The 17,047-nt window shown below is 49.7% G+C and overlaps 3 protein-coding genes across 3 annotated transcripts; all 3 read right to left on the bottom strand.

The window, feature by feature from the left end:
* Positions 1-933: 933 nt before the first annotated feature.
* On the bottom strand, positions 934-2,902 carry Aspvir_002788 (uncharacterized protein; the record flags this gene model as incomplete). The annotated part of the gene is made up of 4 exons (XM_043274384.1): positions 934-1,139; positions 1,806-2,082; positions 2,174-2,650; positions 2,723-2,902. 4 exons carry the CDS (start codon positions 2,900-2,902, stop codon positions 934-936), a joined length of 1,140 nt encoding a protein of 379 aa, XP_043130319.1.
* A 538-nt stretch (positions 2,903-3,440) lies between these two features.
* Positions 3,441-4,013, bottom strand: Aspvir_002787 (uncharacterized protein; the record flags this gene model as incomplete). The annotated part of the gene is made up of 1 exon (XM_043274383.1): positions 3,441-4,013. One exon carries the CDS (start codon positions 4,011-4,013, stop codon positions 3,441-3,443), a length of 573 nt encoding a protein of 190 aa, XP_043130318.1.
* Positions 4,014-8,229: 4,216 nt separating this feature from the next.
* On the bottom strand, positions 8,230-16,471 carry Aspvir_002786 (uncharacterized protein; the record flags this gene model as incomplete). Its single annotated transcript, XM_043274382.1, has 2 exons — positions 8,230-9,123; positions 9,176-16,471. The coding sequence occupies 2 exons, from the start codon at positions 16,469-16,471 to the stop codon at positions 8,230-8,232; spliced, it is 8,190 nt and encodes a 2,729-aa protein (XP_043130317.1).
* Between the last annotated feature and the right edge of the window lie 576 nt (positions 16,472-17,047).

The raw sequence follows: 17,047 nt of genomic DNA, 5'->3' as shown, positions 1-17,047 counted from the left end.
GCTGTGACCCCCATTCCAGCCATGGCATCAGGCCAGGACTGCACCCCCAGCTGTCTAGGAGGGATAATCTAGGTATTATTCTATTCACCTTATTATACTATATCTAACTAAGCTAGTTACTAAGTCCTAATCTACTAGTATAGCTATAGAACCTATATATACCTATTAGAATTAGCTCTACTAACTTGTTTTGCAGCAACGTCCTTGTCACCTTGTGTGTAATACATCCTTCTTAAGTTTGACTTTCTTGAATATAGGGAGATTTTTAATGTAAATAAAGTTCTTATATGGATACTTTGGAGATTAGAGCATACGTCCAGTCCTAACTTTGTAGGCATCGGACACTGCAAATAATTCCGACCATTCTTTGACTTTTACTGATGTTGGAAATTTTTCTTATCTATCCTAGACTAATGATGTGCGTTGGATCTACTTATGTAAGCCTTATTATTCTGTCATTGATAGTTCCAAACTTCCAATATGTCCTTCCCTCTTGAGATATATATTTGGCAAGTTCAGCGTATGGTATTCAACACACTTAGACCCTATTTCATGACTAAGAGGTAACATATGAGAATGATAAGAAATAGTTTGCTAGTATATATCAATCTACAGTCTTTTGGAAAAATGTTGGGGGGAAATTGATTGTAATGATCATGTAAAAAAAAAATGGTCTATCCCACTCGGAAAATGTGGTTATACCTAGACTGTAAGAAGTGGCGCGGCAACATATAAATCACTGAATCACTTGTTGAGCCGATCAGGGATCTTGCAGTTTGATATTTTGTCTCCCCACTTGAAAGCATCTTTGAACTTGGTAATGAAGCTCTGCTGGCCTGCCTCTCCTAGAGCTGGGCTCTTCCAGTTGTCATGGACGTCTGTCCATTGAGGCAGTCCCTCTTCTGGCTTGGCTGGTTTCCAATCAGAATGCGATTACTGGTTGTCGGGGAAGGGCATTTTAGCTGTCAGGTCGACTAGTTGTGCATCGAGAATATCAAATACAGGAAACTTGTCTGGGGCCATAATGGGAGGAGGAGAAGTGAAGAGGACACCTATCATCTGGGGAATGCCGCCAGAGTCGGTGTTGAGCAGGTCTTTGATATGGTTCTTGCTGCTGGTAGGATTAGTAGCAGAAGAGTCTGTTGATGCATGTTAGATTGGATAATTGATGAGGGTGATGTACTGACACTGCTGCCATAGTCTAGTTGGAATTTGTTTGATGTACTTTTTTAATATGCCATCCTCCCTCCTTTTCACCGTCTAGCAAACTAGGATCCTGGTCAATTGTCACCGTGAGGTTTGAAGTTAGTGGCTGGGTCAGCTTGGTCGGTTTGCTGTAGACATCATGCTTGGAGGTGAGTGTTTTTCCATTGGTAAGAGTGGTGGTTTTGACAGCTACTTTACATGACACTAGAAATAAAAAAGTGCCTCCCTGAACAGTCTATTTTTTATTCTGCTTTTTCTCGGGCGTGCTGCTGTCATTGAGTAATCCAGACTGGGCGAGGAAGAGATGTCCTTTATTCTTAGGTGGGTGATAGGAGTCTTCTTAGTAGCAGCACTGGGTTCTTTAAGAGCCTTCTAACTACTTGCTTGAAGTACTAGCTTATAAAACTTAAGTAGTAAAAGAGGCTTGATGTTCTCATTACTATTGCTAAAGGTAATATTAAAGGAAGTGATCTAGAAGGTCATATAGATATAACCAGCAACTAGCAGACCTTATAGAGTAAGGTCTGCCCTGATCTCAACGGAAATAGATGTATGAATGAACAGAATGTCGATATTCATTTTGACGCCGACAGAGATACCAGCACTGGCAATGAAGCGGAAGGGCTTGTAGTTGATCAAGAAATCGGCAAATGCATCGAACCACGCCTCGATAGGCCCTGCAGAGAACGAGGCATGAAGACGACCACCTCCCATGCACACCTTTGGCGTGATTGCAAAATACGCCTGCCCGGAAACACTGATGTTACTGCCCAGAGTCCAGCTGATACCTAGACGAGGCGGATTGGGATAGCCTGCAGGAATAACAAATGCTTGGTGATAGCCACCCAGCGTGAACACGAAATCACCTGGCTTGGACTTGTCGGAATGAGGGGCATCAAACCAGTAATAGAGACCAAAGCCAGCAGTCAGATGACAGTCAGGATGTAGGATATATGAATTGGGCGACAGCTGAGAGTTTGGGGATGATCTTCAGCTCATTCTGCAGACCCTCTAGTGTCGTCAGTTGGAATTGCGCGCGAAAGGTGGTTTTATAAAATGTTGATGGATGGAACCAAAGGCCGTTGCGATTGTGTTCCTTACTATCCTTGTCCAGTGTCACTTTAATATTGAGAACCGGTCCAGGAAGACAGTTGAGCATGGTAACTAGGCCTGAGTATGTGATCACTGCTCGGATAGTTGGCTTGAGAGACAGAGAGTTATCGACATCCAGGCCACAGATCAGGGTTGTTCCATCTTGGCTGATGGCAGGTTGAGGAATATGACTCGCATTGTTGCCAAAGGAGAATTTCAGGGCATTAGCCCCGGAGCTCAGCGGAAAGGCCCAAGGATTGCTCAGGGTGAAATCAAAACCCAAAATCTGCTTATCGTTGAATTTCAAAGTGAATTTATAACTGTCTTTTTTGACATTGTTGAATATCGAAAGCTAGTCTGAGAGACCATCACTGCGGTCAATCTGGATGACTGGATTTGTCTCTGTTGGTTCTGAGATAAGAACAGTAAACCTATTTTTTAGTGAGGACACAAATTTGTCTTCTGGGCTTCCTGCTAGATCCTGCCCTTTTTTTCCGGGGATCTTCTGGGCTTTGCTGGACCACAGATAGTATTTTTCGTCCGCGTTGACATCCACGGACGAGCCTTCAGGACTGATTTTGCCCTGAATACGGTGTTCGGACATGTTGGCTCCGAGTGGATCGCTGCTGGGTAGAGCAACGCTTGATTCTCATAATCTCATACCGGTCCCATCCGGGGTACGGCCTCCTTACTGTAAAAGACCATGGAAATCACATCATAGCAAGGAATCAGGTGGCTTGGGTACTMGTTGCCTGAACATTCGACAATCTATACTGAAATTGACTTTGCATGCATAACATGATATGAGTTGGTCCCTGCATGGCCAATCAGGTGAAGGCAAGCTGCTGATCTGTGATATCCAGGATGCAATAACAGTTCATCGCCCGCCACCACATCGCTAAATCGGCCCTGCCAAAAAGCGGGGTTGAGATCGACCGTTTCCGCATGTATTTCAGTGTTTTACAATCCGTTACAATACGGGCATTGGTCACTAATTATGGGCGATTTATTGGAGTGATCGGCTCACCAGGTCGCCAGACCTCGGTTATATATCTTCAACCACAATGTTCTTAGACCGAAAAGCAGGAAGAGCCATAATGAAGATGAAAGACCCAGACCACCCTTTAACCTCAACTAGTTTCTCATCTACCCAGATATTGAATCAGCCCCTGGAACTCCCGTCCGATCAGATTGACGAGCTGTGCTCGCGCCCCTGTATACTGCTCCATCGCCACAACCAATCCAGCCAAAAGATCCCTGATGACTTTAGACCCAACTCCTTGGACTACTACCGTCGACCGATAGTATTGCATAATCCCAGTATCGCTTTTGTAGGTATACGGATCGCGGATTCGCCCTTTTCGCTGGTTCAGATCTTTGTTGATTATGTACAAATTGACAGATCGATTCAGCCACTGCGAGAGCTCCAAGTATAGCCCGAGCTGGAGAGTTTGCCAGTTTGCTTGATGTGCAATTATCAAGCGTGATGCGTACTGGACCTCGAGGAAGTGATCGGCCTCCCATGGAGCAGCCTGCGGTGGTTTCTCAATGGGGAAGGCAGCATTGCTGTCGTAGTATGCGCGGAGGATTCTGCCTAGGGCAGCTTCATCTCCAACTGCCAGCACGCTGTCTTCGGATGAGGGCCAGATAAGTGAGGTTGGGATATCGGCGATATTTCCTTCAGTAGAGGCAACTTCTTCATTCTCCGTAGTCATGATGTGTCCTGAGAGCTTGGCAGGACGTTAGTGCGGCAAAACGTTTATAAATAATCGGGGCAACGTACGAGCAGAGAATAATGCTGAATGATTGAATATTTGGTTGTAGTCAAATCTGTTTGTTATTAGGATTTAGAAAGGTTGTGCAGCTTCCAGGCTCGCATTTTCAAAGCAGTCAAAATTCGTTCAGTTATAGGCACTGGGATTGAATGAGAGGTAGCTGTGCTCAGATGTACATAGGAGACATAGAAGCGAATGGAGAACAGGCAAGGGTGTCTTCTTGGTTGCATATGCTAAAGCCCGGATGCTTCAACTGCATGAGTGCCCAAGTTTGTCTCCTGGTCGACGATCAGCTAAATTCGCGGCATCAGCTATTACCAGACATAGTTCGACGCCCCAGCTGAGTTTCTAAACCATGATAGATCTTTTAACTATTTATTTATTTATTTTATTCTTTTTTTTTTTTTTTTTTTTTTTTTTCCACAAAGACAGCTTATGTAGTGTGACTCTCGAGTTACTTGGCATATATTCAACTTTATTTACGGTTTATGATGACCATCTGTAACTAAAACAACTCATAAAAATGCCATGCACCAAACAGGATACAAGACATGAGTGGATTCAATCAGGCACTGATGTCATCCCAGACGTGCTTGAATTTACCCGAGTCTCCATGGCCGTATACTTACTGTCTTCGATGTAAAACAGGTGGTTGATGTTGTTTGCCAGCGTGGCCATGAGCTGGGTTTCATCACTAACGGGGTCGCAATTGGGACTAAAATGCCAGCTGGATGTATTTGTTTGGTATTATAATACAACCTGGTACATAATACAGAACAAGGAATTAATGTCAATTTCCAATAAGGGTATTTTTTGAATTCGACTACGCTAGTAATGTTTCGAAATGACTAAGAATTTGTATGTAAGATTGAAATTGAATAAAGGTCTGATTCTTTCTAATAAACAACTAATGAGGCACTATTTATGCCTTAAGAAATGAAGGTATTTAGATTTAAAAGGGTTCTGCATTAATGAGATCAATTTATAATCATAATTCTATAGAATTCTGGTGATTTCATGATTGTCTTAGCTGAATCCCTATACAGAAAGATTAAATAAAGGAATGGCTGAATTTCTTTATTTAGTAAGCTGTAATTTAATTTAATACACCCCCCTAGCTAAGCTGCTAAGTAAAGCTATATTTAATATTAATTCTATAGCTATTAAAGCTATATCTATTTAATTAATAAGATAAGTTAAATTATAAGTATAAGATAAGGTTAAAGCTCCTAATCTCTAGCTTCTGATTAGTTAATAAGCCCTACTATCTTACAGAATTCTAAATACTTATTTTAGGGAAGAATCTTTATAAGGCTGTTAGCTAGTATATTAGCTATTTTAATCTAATTAACTAATATCTAGCCTAATTAGACCTCTTGCTGTAGCTAATGCTAGTATATATTAATATACCAAAGCCTAGTTTAGATAACAGGCTCTTTGCTAGGCTGGCCGTTGGGAAGGGAAGGGAAGGGAATGGGAATTCCCACTGCTAGTTCCCCTCCCATTTTACCCCTAGTCATAGGAATCCCATCCTAATCCCTTAGATAAATGGGATTCCCATTTCCCTAACCCTTAGATAAATGGGATTCCCATTTCCCTAACCCTTAGATAAATGAGATTCCCTAATAATATGGGAAATCCCATATAATTTCCCATCCTATTTTTACTATAGGATCTGGGAGCCCATCCCATTTAGATAGGCTAGGGAAATCCCATGGGAATCCCAAAATGGGATGGGAAATTAATATGGGATTCCCATTTCCCAAAGGGAGGGAATTTCCCATGGGATTTCCCTTCCCAACAGCCAGCCTAGATAGTAGGTCTATTAAACTAGGATAAGGTAAGAGTAAATATAAAAAATAGATAAGTAAGCTAAAGTAGGTATTTAATCTACTATCACTTAGTATAAGAAGGAAGAAGATATATAATATCTTTATTCTCCTACTTTTCTATAAACTTAGCTAGATTAGGGTGAAGCTTGATAGTATATTATAGTATAAGATATATTAAGTTCTAGAGTGGTTAAACCCAACCTAAGAACCCAAACCCAAACCAGCCCGAACCCGCCATGGGCCGGGTTCGGGTTCAGGTTCTAGGGCCCATGGGCCGGTTGGGTTCTAGAATTAGAACCCATCTAGGGTTCAGGTTCTAAAAATGGGTTTTAATTATAATACCTAGTAATTAGAATACAGTAGATTCTATACTAATATGCTATATTTATATATATAATCATATTATATATATATATATATACTAGATGCTAGTATGGTATTAAAAAATTAAATACATACTAACTAGATTAGGCAGGTGGAGAATGATTTTTGGGCTCTTTGGGTTCTATTTAGGTTCACTACCCTAGAACCCGCTGGGTTATGGGCTGGGTTCTAAAGATAGGGGAACCCGGCCCAACTAGAGTTGCATAACCGAACCGCAAAAATCGAATCCAACCCTCACCGAACCCGCAGTGGGTTGGGCTCAGGGCCTAGCCTAGGGAATTGCTTTGGGTTTAAGTTCCCTACCCCGGGCCTGATTCGGGTTCAGTGAAAACTGTTAGTTTTGATTTCTGCGGTTTTTGCGGATTAGGTGAAACCGCCCAATCCATTTTAGATAGAAATCACTAATTTCTAGTATTTCACTAATAATTTTGATATCACTAGATAGCCCGGATCAGGGGCTATCTAGTGATATAAATATTAATTTAAAATACCTAGTGGTTGCTAAGATATAGAGGAATAATCATTTTCATCATGGGGTGGTATGAAAGTGGTGTAGATATATATATATATATAACTAATAGTTAATAACCACTATAGTTTAAAAATAATTTTTTTAACCACCCCCCATTCAGCCCTATAGATATTGAATTAAAATTTTAGATATAGATTAGTATGATGATAATTATGATATATTTCATATAAAAATGATAATTTTTAATTAGCATAGTGATATTATGATAGATAATATGGCATTCGATGAGGCATTGAAATTCAAAAACTATCAAAATTTACTAAGGGGTAGCGGTTTAACTAACTTGAAATTGAACTAAATCTAACCATGGTTAGTTAGTAGGGGCCTAGCTAGGCCTAGCTAGGCCTAGTAGTGGGTTTTTGCGGTGAAACCACCACTAACCTGGATTGGATCCGGGTTAGCTGCAGGTTCTAAAATTTGAACTCAAAATCGCAGCAGTTCGGTGCCAACTGGTTTTAAACTCACCTGAACTCACACCAAATGCAACTCTAGGCCCAACCCGTGAAAATAACCACCCTATTAAGTTCTATTAAGTTTTGCAGTCCTATTAAAGGCTAAGTAATCTAGGATTAGAAGGGAGGTTATAAAAGGTTTAATACTAGATAGGGCTTATATTAATAAATTAAGTAAATTTTTAAATCTAATAATATATATTATTAGTATAGATTCTAACCTAAGTTAGAGTTATATACCTTCTTAAGTATAGCTGCAAATCTATCTAAATAAATATATTAGTTACTTAAATCCTAGACTATTATAATCTTATCATTTATAGCTTTAACCTTTAGGAAAGTAAAGAGTTTCTTTATAGTAAGTTATAGGATATAAGTAAGATAGGGAATATAAATCTAGAAGTTAACTACTTTAGTAATTAATAAGTCCTAGAGTATTTCTATAATCTAAGGAGACTAAAGCTCCTTCTAAAGCTTATAAATAATAGTATCTATTATTATTACATTATTTATAGTATTATCTATTATAACTACTATAATATAATACTAAAGGTAGACTAATTTAAGTACTAATACTACCTTCTATGCAAGGTTATTACCTATATAATGAATATTCATTAGCTCAAACCCTAGGAGAACCTTATAATACTTCTAATCTAAGCTAAGGAAGTACCTAGTTATTGTAAGGAAGGAGTTCTGTGATGAATTAGTCTATATATTAACTTTGATATGTTAATATTGCTGCCTGGTAATACTAAATTTCCTCCCCTCTTCTTTCCTCGTTATTCTGTACTATGAAAAAGCTATTTCGCAAACGCAAATGAAGTAGGCATAAGCAACCTTGCTTGTGACAGCGGGAACATTGCTCAGGAAGAGTTGTAAGTCATCATCCATGGCGTCCTCGCTCTGCGCTAATCTGATCTTCCTTGCGTGGAGTAGACTCATCTAATCTACCACTATTTGTAGTCCACAGTGTACCCAACTGTCAGCCACATCCTTCCGATCTGATACTTGGCCTGGTCATTGTTGACCTGTACAGTCCATGTCTGTGGCAAGGGCTTGCTGATCTTGTCCGCTGTCAGCACTAGACAGCCTGTGAAGGACCCCTGGTCGCTGCTCCACTTCAGTGAGCCGAATTCCTTGATACTGAGGATATTCGCTAGTTGACCCAGCCCCTCAGACGGGCTCATGTACAGCGAGATTTTCTGCACGATGATGGTCGAATTGGGTGTCGCTCGGGTCCAGAAGGGCAGCAGACGCCCTATGCCGGCCAGAGTCATGCCGACAGATGCGCCCGTGCCAGTGCCCAGCTGGTCCCGGAATCGGATCCAGCCACTGGCGTAGTCGGTGGTGAGGTCGATGAGGGTGCAGGGCAAGGGACTAGTGGTCGCAGATTTCAGCTGCTGGATCGTGGCATCACTGGCGGCGCTCTTGAACTTGGGCTTGGTGCTGCGGAGGGACGTGTAGCGGAGCTGGAGGATGACGTCGCCAATGGTCTGGTAATCGAACTGGCGGATGGGATTAGGGAGATCCAGCTGCCAGTTCGAGAGAGCACCGGCGCCTTCGAAGGGCAGGTACCTCTCCCCCTGGAAGGCAGGGTTAAACTGGCGGCTGTCGGACTGACCGGCTGTCACCGCAATGGCACCGATAGGGACCGTGTCCTGGCGGAAGCCCTCCCCGTTGGTGTACTCCTTCACAGTGGTGGCGTCGTCCTTGACGCGGTAGGAGTGCGAGATCAGGGTCAGTGTACAGTTGAGGTTCTCAAAGGGGCCGGCGATGCAGGAGATCTGTACCCCGACAGAGACAATCCGGCGGCAGAAATGGCCGGGGAAGTCGACGTCAAATAGGAGCTGCTCAGTTAGCTTATATACAAACACAGAGAGATGGATATGGTATAGATACCTCTGGAAGGGTGAACTTGACACACGCCTTATCTCGAAGGACTAGCAGAGCAGTAGGATCCAGCTGTCGGAGGGAAATCTTCTTCTCCATCTCCATGTCAAAGGGCTGACAGTTCATATACGCGGTTTCAATGCGGTCAAGATCAAGGCCCAGCGTGGCTCCGGCCAACAGACCATCTCGACTGCTATCCCAGTATCCAGCCCCGGTCTGCCGCAGGTAGGAGGCGCCGTCCATCGGGTTCTCGAAGCTGTAGGCCTTTTGCACCCGCTGCGCCATGTCGGCCGCGAGACGGTAGGTGTCCTGATAGAGGCTGCTGTACTGGTTGTCAAGCCAGCCGTACAGCTCTTCGTTGGTGTACTTAGACTGCAGCCATTGCTGAACCTCGCTGGTGTCATCAATCCTCTGCTGCAGGGCCTTGATCTCGCTGTCGACCCGCTTGCTAATCGCCTTCTGTACGTCAATCTGCCGGTCGACGATCTTGATCTCGCGCCCCGCCTGGTTGGCCATCTGGCGGCGCTCCTGCAGCTGGCGGATCAGCTGCCCTGTTCGCCCGGCCACAATGCCCTCTTCGCGCTTGATGTCACTCCACTGGCGGATCCCGCTCGCGGTCGCCTGCAGGGCCCGAGCGACGATGCCCGTGCCAATCTCTGTAGACATGCCAACGCCCAGCGGCTGGGCGTTGATCTGGAGCTGCGGGACGACCAGGAGGCCCGCTGCCACTGTGTCGAGCGACGCCGCGCCCTGGCCCAGGGCCATGGCCGTATGGGCGTCCTCAATCTCCAGCCGCTCATTAGGGTTCAGGCGGAGGTCGTCGGTAGAGGGCGCGTCGATCATCTGGGGTATATCCTCCCACCCAGTGTTTTCATTGGGGATTTGGTGGCTCTTGCTGTCGCCTGTCAGCGCGAGGTAGAACCGCAGCCGGGTTTCGTGCATGAGACGGGTCTCCTGCAGGGCCTTGATTGCCTTGTTTGCCTCGTCCTTCTCCAGCTGTTTTGTTTCCAGGACGAGGCGCTGCACGGCCTGGCGCTGGCTGGTCGTGAGCGCAAACAGGGCTTCAGCGTCCTTCTTCTCGCGGATTCCAATAATCAGGGCCTCCATCGCCCTCAGCTCATCCGCCAGTCGACGCGCCTGCTCTAGTAGGGCCCGGAACCGGTACTTAGGCATAGGACTAGCCAGATCAGCCGCAAAGCCCGATGGGCTGATCCCCGATGCCAGGGCCCGCATCAACTGGCCAGGGTCCAGTGGGGGCTCAAAGAGGGCGCGATCCTGCACATTCCCGTAGAGGTCCATGTTGTTCCGGATCTTGAACAACCGGTCGTCGATGCGCTGTCGCAGAGCAAGGAATTCCGAGTTGGCAGGCACACAAAAGTACCCGGTCTCAATGTAGGGCATGGAATTCTGGTCGAGCCGCGCGAGCGGCTGGCCCCGATCGCCCGGGTCAGACTGGAAGGGGAAATCCAGCTCAAGTTTGACATCCGGGTTCGGGGTTGTCTCAAGGTCCGTTTTGGCCAGGTCATTGTAGGTGGTTGTCTTGCGCTTGCCCAGGGAAGGCACGGGCACAGGTGCCGCACCAAAGACATGCGAGGCCTCAATGTACCGTTGCATGGCCAGAGGCAAGACCTCAAGCGTGTTCTGACGGAACCACGCGTCGCCGGCATCCAGCAGGATCTCAATGTACTTCATGGCCAGCCGCTTCATGTACGCAATTGGGTGGCCCCGGGCGGCCGCATGCACACTGGCGCGGTCTGCACTCCACTCAGCGAGCGTCAGGTGGTCCTGCTGCGTCGACCCTAGATTTTCCGAGGGCAGCTGCGTTGTGTTCTCATCGCGGAAAGGTGGGAAGAGCCAGCAGCGAGTAAGGTCTGTACCCTCAATTGTGGGGTCAAAGGCACACCGGGCGATGGTCAGAGCTAGCTCATATTGGCCCGTTGACTGCAGACGCTCCATCAGCAGACTCACAGCATGCACGCCGGTCTCCCATGAGTACAGCGCAGCGGGAGTGGCAAGCTCATGGTAGACGTTGCCCGAGAGGCCAAATCCAAACTCATAGTAACTGTCATTCAGATCAGAGAGCGTCTGGAAGATGTCTCGGAAACCTGAGCCTAGAGTGGCCTTCTCCATGAGCACGGGTGAAACTACGCTTGACATGAGCGCCGTGTCGATCTCGTCCTCATACTTGACCGGGCCATCAGTGTACTGCGGATAGCCAAACCGGCTCTGGGAGTCGCCCCCACTCGAGACAGTCAGCAGCAGGCCCGTGGGCCGGTCCCAGTTAAGCTCGTCAAGGGACAGAGTCCAGCTGTACTCGGCGGATTCGTTGGGGGGGTCCGTGCAAGTGAGATACACGCGAGTGTCGCTCTTGCCGTGGTGGTCAATGGTGTACTTCTTGGGCGGGACCGTCTGGTCGCTGTCATCTTCAACATGCCAGGAAAGGCGCATAAAGTCTGTTGGCAGGGTCTTTTTGCCTGAGGAGTCTTTGTTCTTATCATTCAGGATGAGGGTATGTCCACGCAACTCCCACTGGCCCAGTGGAAGCGCTGTACAGCCATCGAGACCGGAGGATTTCGAATCTTGGTCGAATCGCTCGACCTCAATGGTGAGGAGGTCAAAAGTCTCGTTGTCGAAGACCGACTGCACGGTGCGCTTGTCGGTCCAGAATCGAAAGCAGCCAACGTGAGGCAAGACAGCATCAGTGATCTCGAGCACCTGCTGAGAGACCTGTTTGGGTGCCCATTTGCCATTGCGTAGCTCGGTCCAGCCCATCGAGAGCTCCCAGTAGCTGCTTGACTTCACGTCACTGGGTTTCTTGTTACCCATGCTCTGGAAGTCGTCTTGGCTGTCAGCATCGCTCTGTACTGTCTTGAGTATCAGATGTGGCAGAAAGAGATACAGACGACCGCGGAAGACCGTGGGGATCAGGTAGGTTCCTGGGCGCGCCAGCTTGCGGCCGTTGATATCAACATCCTGAGGGATGATGCCAACATCCAGCTTGGTCCATGGCTTCCAGAAAGTGAAGTAATCAGTGTAGGGTCCACGGAAGGCCAGCCACCGGTAGAAGTAGCGGTAGGGTGTTGCGCGCGTGCGGGCGAAGAGATGCACGCCGCCCAGGTCAGCATCCTCGGAGCTGACTCCCTCCTTTATCGGCTTGCGCTCCCACAGGTACGTCAGCGGCTCCAGGTTTGCGACCTCATCCACGGCGTAGATGTACGTCTTGAGTGCGTTCTCGATCGAGTCGGGTGTCAGCTTCGTGCGGAGCACCGTCGACTCAAATGCCCGGAACTGCTCACTCTTGTCATCCCGCAGCGTTGGATCGATCCAGTTCTCTGGGTAGAGAAACGCCTTTCGATTAGCCTCCCACAGCTGATAGCGCAGCATGTAATCCCAGTCGTCGCGGTTGACCGAGGTGCTGGCCACCCCGTAGTCGCGCTCGAGGCCCAGCATGCACCGCTGCACGTACAGCTGCACGGTTGAGATGGCCTGCTTCAACCGCGATGTCTTCATACCCGAACCCATCTGCACATCGATCAGGAAGTGTTCGTACAGCGCATCGGCGTCCGTGAGCCCACGTGCGCGGATGGGCTCCTGCTGTAGCAGGTACTCCACCAGCGCCGCCCGCTGGTTCTCGCGCAGCTGGTCGTTCGCTGCCTGCAGAGAGTTTGTCCGCCGGGCGTAGATTGCCAGCCGGAGCTGCTCTGCGTTGGAGAAGTCCCCTGTGGGGATCTCGTTTGGCTTTGAGGCAGGAGCTGCGAGACTGTACAGGAGCTCCGCCGAGACGGCCGGGATTGTCAGGAGCGGTGAGGCTGCAGTTATGGCTCCCCGGATGCGCTCAAGAGCATGAAGGTCGTCCTGCACCATGCGCTGGACCACAGCGGCATCATCAAGCCCCTTGTAGTGAGCATCGCGGACCGCTTGGACCAGGGCCTCATCCCAGCGACCCAGTCGAGCCAGCCGAGGAACAAGTGTCTTTACATCATCTGGGCTCGCCAGCCATTTGCGAAAGTCCAGGAGTGCCGAAGTTGAAGGGCGGTCCTTGGACGCGGGCAGGGAGTCGCGCAGGTTGGTGTACACCTGCAGTTCCTCAAGCTCGGCCACGCTCGGCGGCTGGAAGACAAAGTTGATCCTGTCCGAGTGCAGATAATGGACCTCTTCAACGTCCAGTCGGTAGCTGTGCACGAGGAGCGCCACCTGCGAGAGGCTCACCAGGATCACGCTGGCCGTCTTGACGGCAGCCAGGTTAATCACTAGGTTCGGGGTGAAGGCTGCTGCCTTCTCCAGCGCTGTTATCCACTGGAGGTCGGTCGCAAGGGTCCCGCTCCATGCAAAGGCATATACCTGGCCGTTGAGTAGTCGTCGTGGCGGCGTTATGTACCGGGTGTCGTCCTTGGGATCCCGCTCAAAGGCCACCCGGACGCCGTCGACGGACAAAGTCTGGGTAGAACCTGCCTGGGTTGTGACAAAGCTATACATACCGGTCGTTGGGGGGATAAAATAGCCCGTGAAATCCGGATGACTAATGTCGGGCAGTGTCAGCTGGCACAGGTTGTGCAGGGCCGGATGTTGCCCATCCACAGTGAGTACAACAGAGAGCATGAACTGTAGGATCTCAGCATTGAGATCGGGGAACAAAGGTTGCAGAATCTGACAGATGCTCAAGAGCTTCATCTTGGGCGCCTGCTTGGCCTTCCAGTCCTCATCGCTGCCGAGTCCTGGGCCCGTGTTGCTGGCGATGATCTCAACCACGGTGGACACCACCTCCTCAACGGTGACGCCCATGACATCCGTGATCCCCATGCGCAGCGGATCCTGCGTAATAAAGGCCAGGCTGTCCAGGGTCCAACCAAGAGAAGTCAGAGCCTTGAACCTCCGGACAGACTCGATCGTCACCTGCGGGGTTTTAAAGGGGTCAATCCCAGGGTAGAGGACGAGGAACGTGTTGTACTGCTCTGCGTCGATCTCCAGTAGCCGGCAGAGTACGGAGATCCGGTAGACCTGCGAGACGCTGTCAAGCGAAAGCGTGCTAGGGACCTGGGCCTCGACGGCGGCAAACCCAGACGCTGTGAGACCGAGGGCTGACTGCAAGATCACCGCACCGCGGGACAGCTCCTGGCCGGCCATGGTGAGATTCCCATCGGCCCCGACCCGGAATACCGCGTTATGTGGCGCGAGTCTGGGGTTCATGAAGCGGCGCATGTACGTCGAGGAGGGTCCTTTCGTCGGGATGTCTCCCCAGAGCGGGAGCAGCTCTGCAACCGTGAGGCCGGTTGTGACGGACAGCTGCTGAACGCCGGCTAGTCCGCTGACGACGTCTGGGGTGATGGTGTTACTGCTGCCGGACAGAACGGTAATCGCAACGTCGGTATCCTCGATGGTCCACTGCAGCTTCTTCCACAGGCGCAGGAAGGCCTGCAGCCGATCACAGATGTCTTCGGTCAATGGCCCCGCCGGATGAGCCCCAGGAGACTGGACGTAACGCAGCCGCATATCGTCCAACTTGCCTGAGAAGGCTTCCTCCCCGCTCGGCATCTCGATGACTAGATGGCCTCCGAGATAGGTGGTCTCGAGGAGGGCCAGGAACTGGCTGAAAGTGACACCTGCGCGCGGGAGGAACTGGGCTTTGATGAAAGTCAGGCCCGTGGATGTGTCACCGGTCGCGAGCATCTCACTCGTCGACTGGTACCCCCAGTAGGCGGCTGCAGACTTCAGGCCGATCTGGCGGTGATACTCGGCCGTTGATGAGCTGTTTAGGAAGTCCTGTGTCTGGATAGCTTCTTTGGTGATGATCACGTAGTCCTCCTGCTGGAGTCCCAAGGTCTCGGCAGCATTGAATCTGTCCAGTACGGCAGCTGCTTTGAGCGCTGACTGAGAGTTCTTGGGCAGCGAGGCCAGCGAGGCCAGCCGCTGTTCAGATCGAAGAGCCGTCGCCAGACCATCACGAGTGGTACCGAGGGCGCGCAGGAAGCTCCGGATGCTGTCGATTGCCTGGTTGTAGGGAAACTGCGTCAGGGGGAACACCATGGGTTGGATGGTATCTTGGTAGACCGAGTAGTCAACGTGGCGAGGCTCCGCGTTGTCATCGTCGCTGTTGTCGGAATCGTCCATATTATATGGCTCGTCCACCTTGAGCGGGTCCGTCTTGTGGACGACTGGATGCTTGACAACCCACTCTAGGGCCTCGAGGACCAGGTCGACATAAGGTAGAAGAACGTTAGTGTTGGCGCACGACAGCTCCAACTCGCCCAGATCCGGCCGACGGTCGAACAGGAAGTCCAGCAGCGACTTGTCCCGCGCCCCTCGGCCCACAGGCCACTTGGTCAGCTGGTGCAGCATGCTCACAAAGTAGGCCGCCGGGCTGGTGATGGATGAGCAATCAGCGCAGTCGTTGATCTGCATCACGCTGGGGAATAGGTTCCCGATGTTGATCTTGCCGTCTGTCGGGCTGGAGGCCGCCCCTGAGAGTTGCGCCAGCCACAGATCCTGTGCAGGAGTGGTCGGGGCCAGCTGGACCTCAGACTTGGCTCGCAGCGCTGTCACCCACAGCTGTTCATTTCGCCGATGGATGCGGCATGCCTGGTGGTAGATGCGCTCGGCGGACTCGGCGATGATGCCGGCATCTGCTACCACCGAGACAAACCACGAGAGAGAGGTGCGAGATATGGCCACCGCCGAGTAGAAGGAGCGCTGGATGAGCCGGGGAATGTCCAGGGGATCGGTGACGATTGCCTGCAGGCACTGCAACACTGCGATAAGGCCCGACACACGGGCTTGGTCCGGTTGCGGGACCAGCTCAAGGAACTGCGGATCCTTGAGGTGACGACGTACGGAGTCCCGGGAGATATCAAACCCAGCATCGAGCCACTGTTTGAGCGTCTTTGCAGCTCCGGCCCGGACGGCGGTTTCTCCTGGGAATGTGTCGAGGTCCAGTAAGGCGTACACGGTCGCCGTGGGCTCCAGTCCCAACATTCGGGTACGCAGGGTCTGCAGGACATCCGCAGGATAGTCCGTAGTTTCAAAAGAGCATGATCGAAGCGCCACATCGCGTAGACAAACCACCTCCGCGTTACCAAGCAGATGGGATAGGAGGCCTAGGTGCTGGCTCGTGCTGGACAGTAGCTGGCTGATGAAAAGCAGCTGGTCCGCACGCGACCGCTCTGGTTCGATCCTGGCTTGCGCCTGTAGTGTTTGTGAGAGATCCGTTCCATTGCCCTGGGCCTCACTGAATGTCTGTTCCAAGGTAGAGGAGAGGCCAGGGAAGCTGCTTGAGAGGAGAGCACGCAGCTCCGGGTTCGTGGCAGCCATCGTCAGGATTATTGATAGAGAATCAATACCACTTGATAGATGCAAAGGGGAGACTGCCTCCAAGAAGACTCCTTCCTGTCTTTCGGAATGCCAACTAACCCTTTTTCTTATTGTGTTTGATTTTGTTGGTGGTGGGTAACAGCACTGTACAGACGCTCTTCATACGGTAATGATTTAGTCATTTACATCCCCAAACAACGAATTGCACAGCTGCACCTTTGCTGCAGCAGATGTAGCGCAAAACTCCTGGTCCGCGAATCACACCCGGAATCTGCCCATGCATCACTATTCCCTGAGCTTATCCAGGTGGCAACCAGAATTGAAGCACCCTAGAGGGAGCAGCAGACGGAGCTCTGACAGTGCCAAACAAAGCGATTCGTAAAGCATGAAGATTGATCCTTCTCGGCGTTGGGAAAGTTTCGTGATGAGCTGTCAGGACATTCCCCGCTCTGCAGGAGCTGCACTCGAGCGCCACTCGAGCGTTTGGCTCCTTTTGGGTGGGGGCGAAATCCAAGGCAGTTAACTAATTGGCAAGTTAGTTCACGCTTAAATCTCACCCGAGACGGGAGAGTGACG

Source organism: Aspergillus viridinutans (assembly GCF_018404265.1).
Source record: "Aspergillus viridinutans IFM 47045 DNA, scaffold_13, whole genome shotgun sequence".
NCBI lineage: Eukaryota > Fungi > Ascomycota > Eurotiomycetes > Eurotiales > Aspergillaceae > Aspergillus > Aspergillus viridinutans.
The sequence above is the reverse complement of the archived record's forward strand: the minus strand, read 5'-3'. Positions and strand labels throughout refer to the sequence as shown.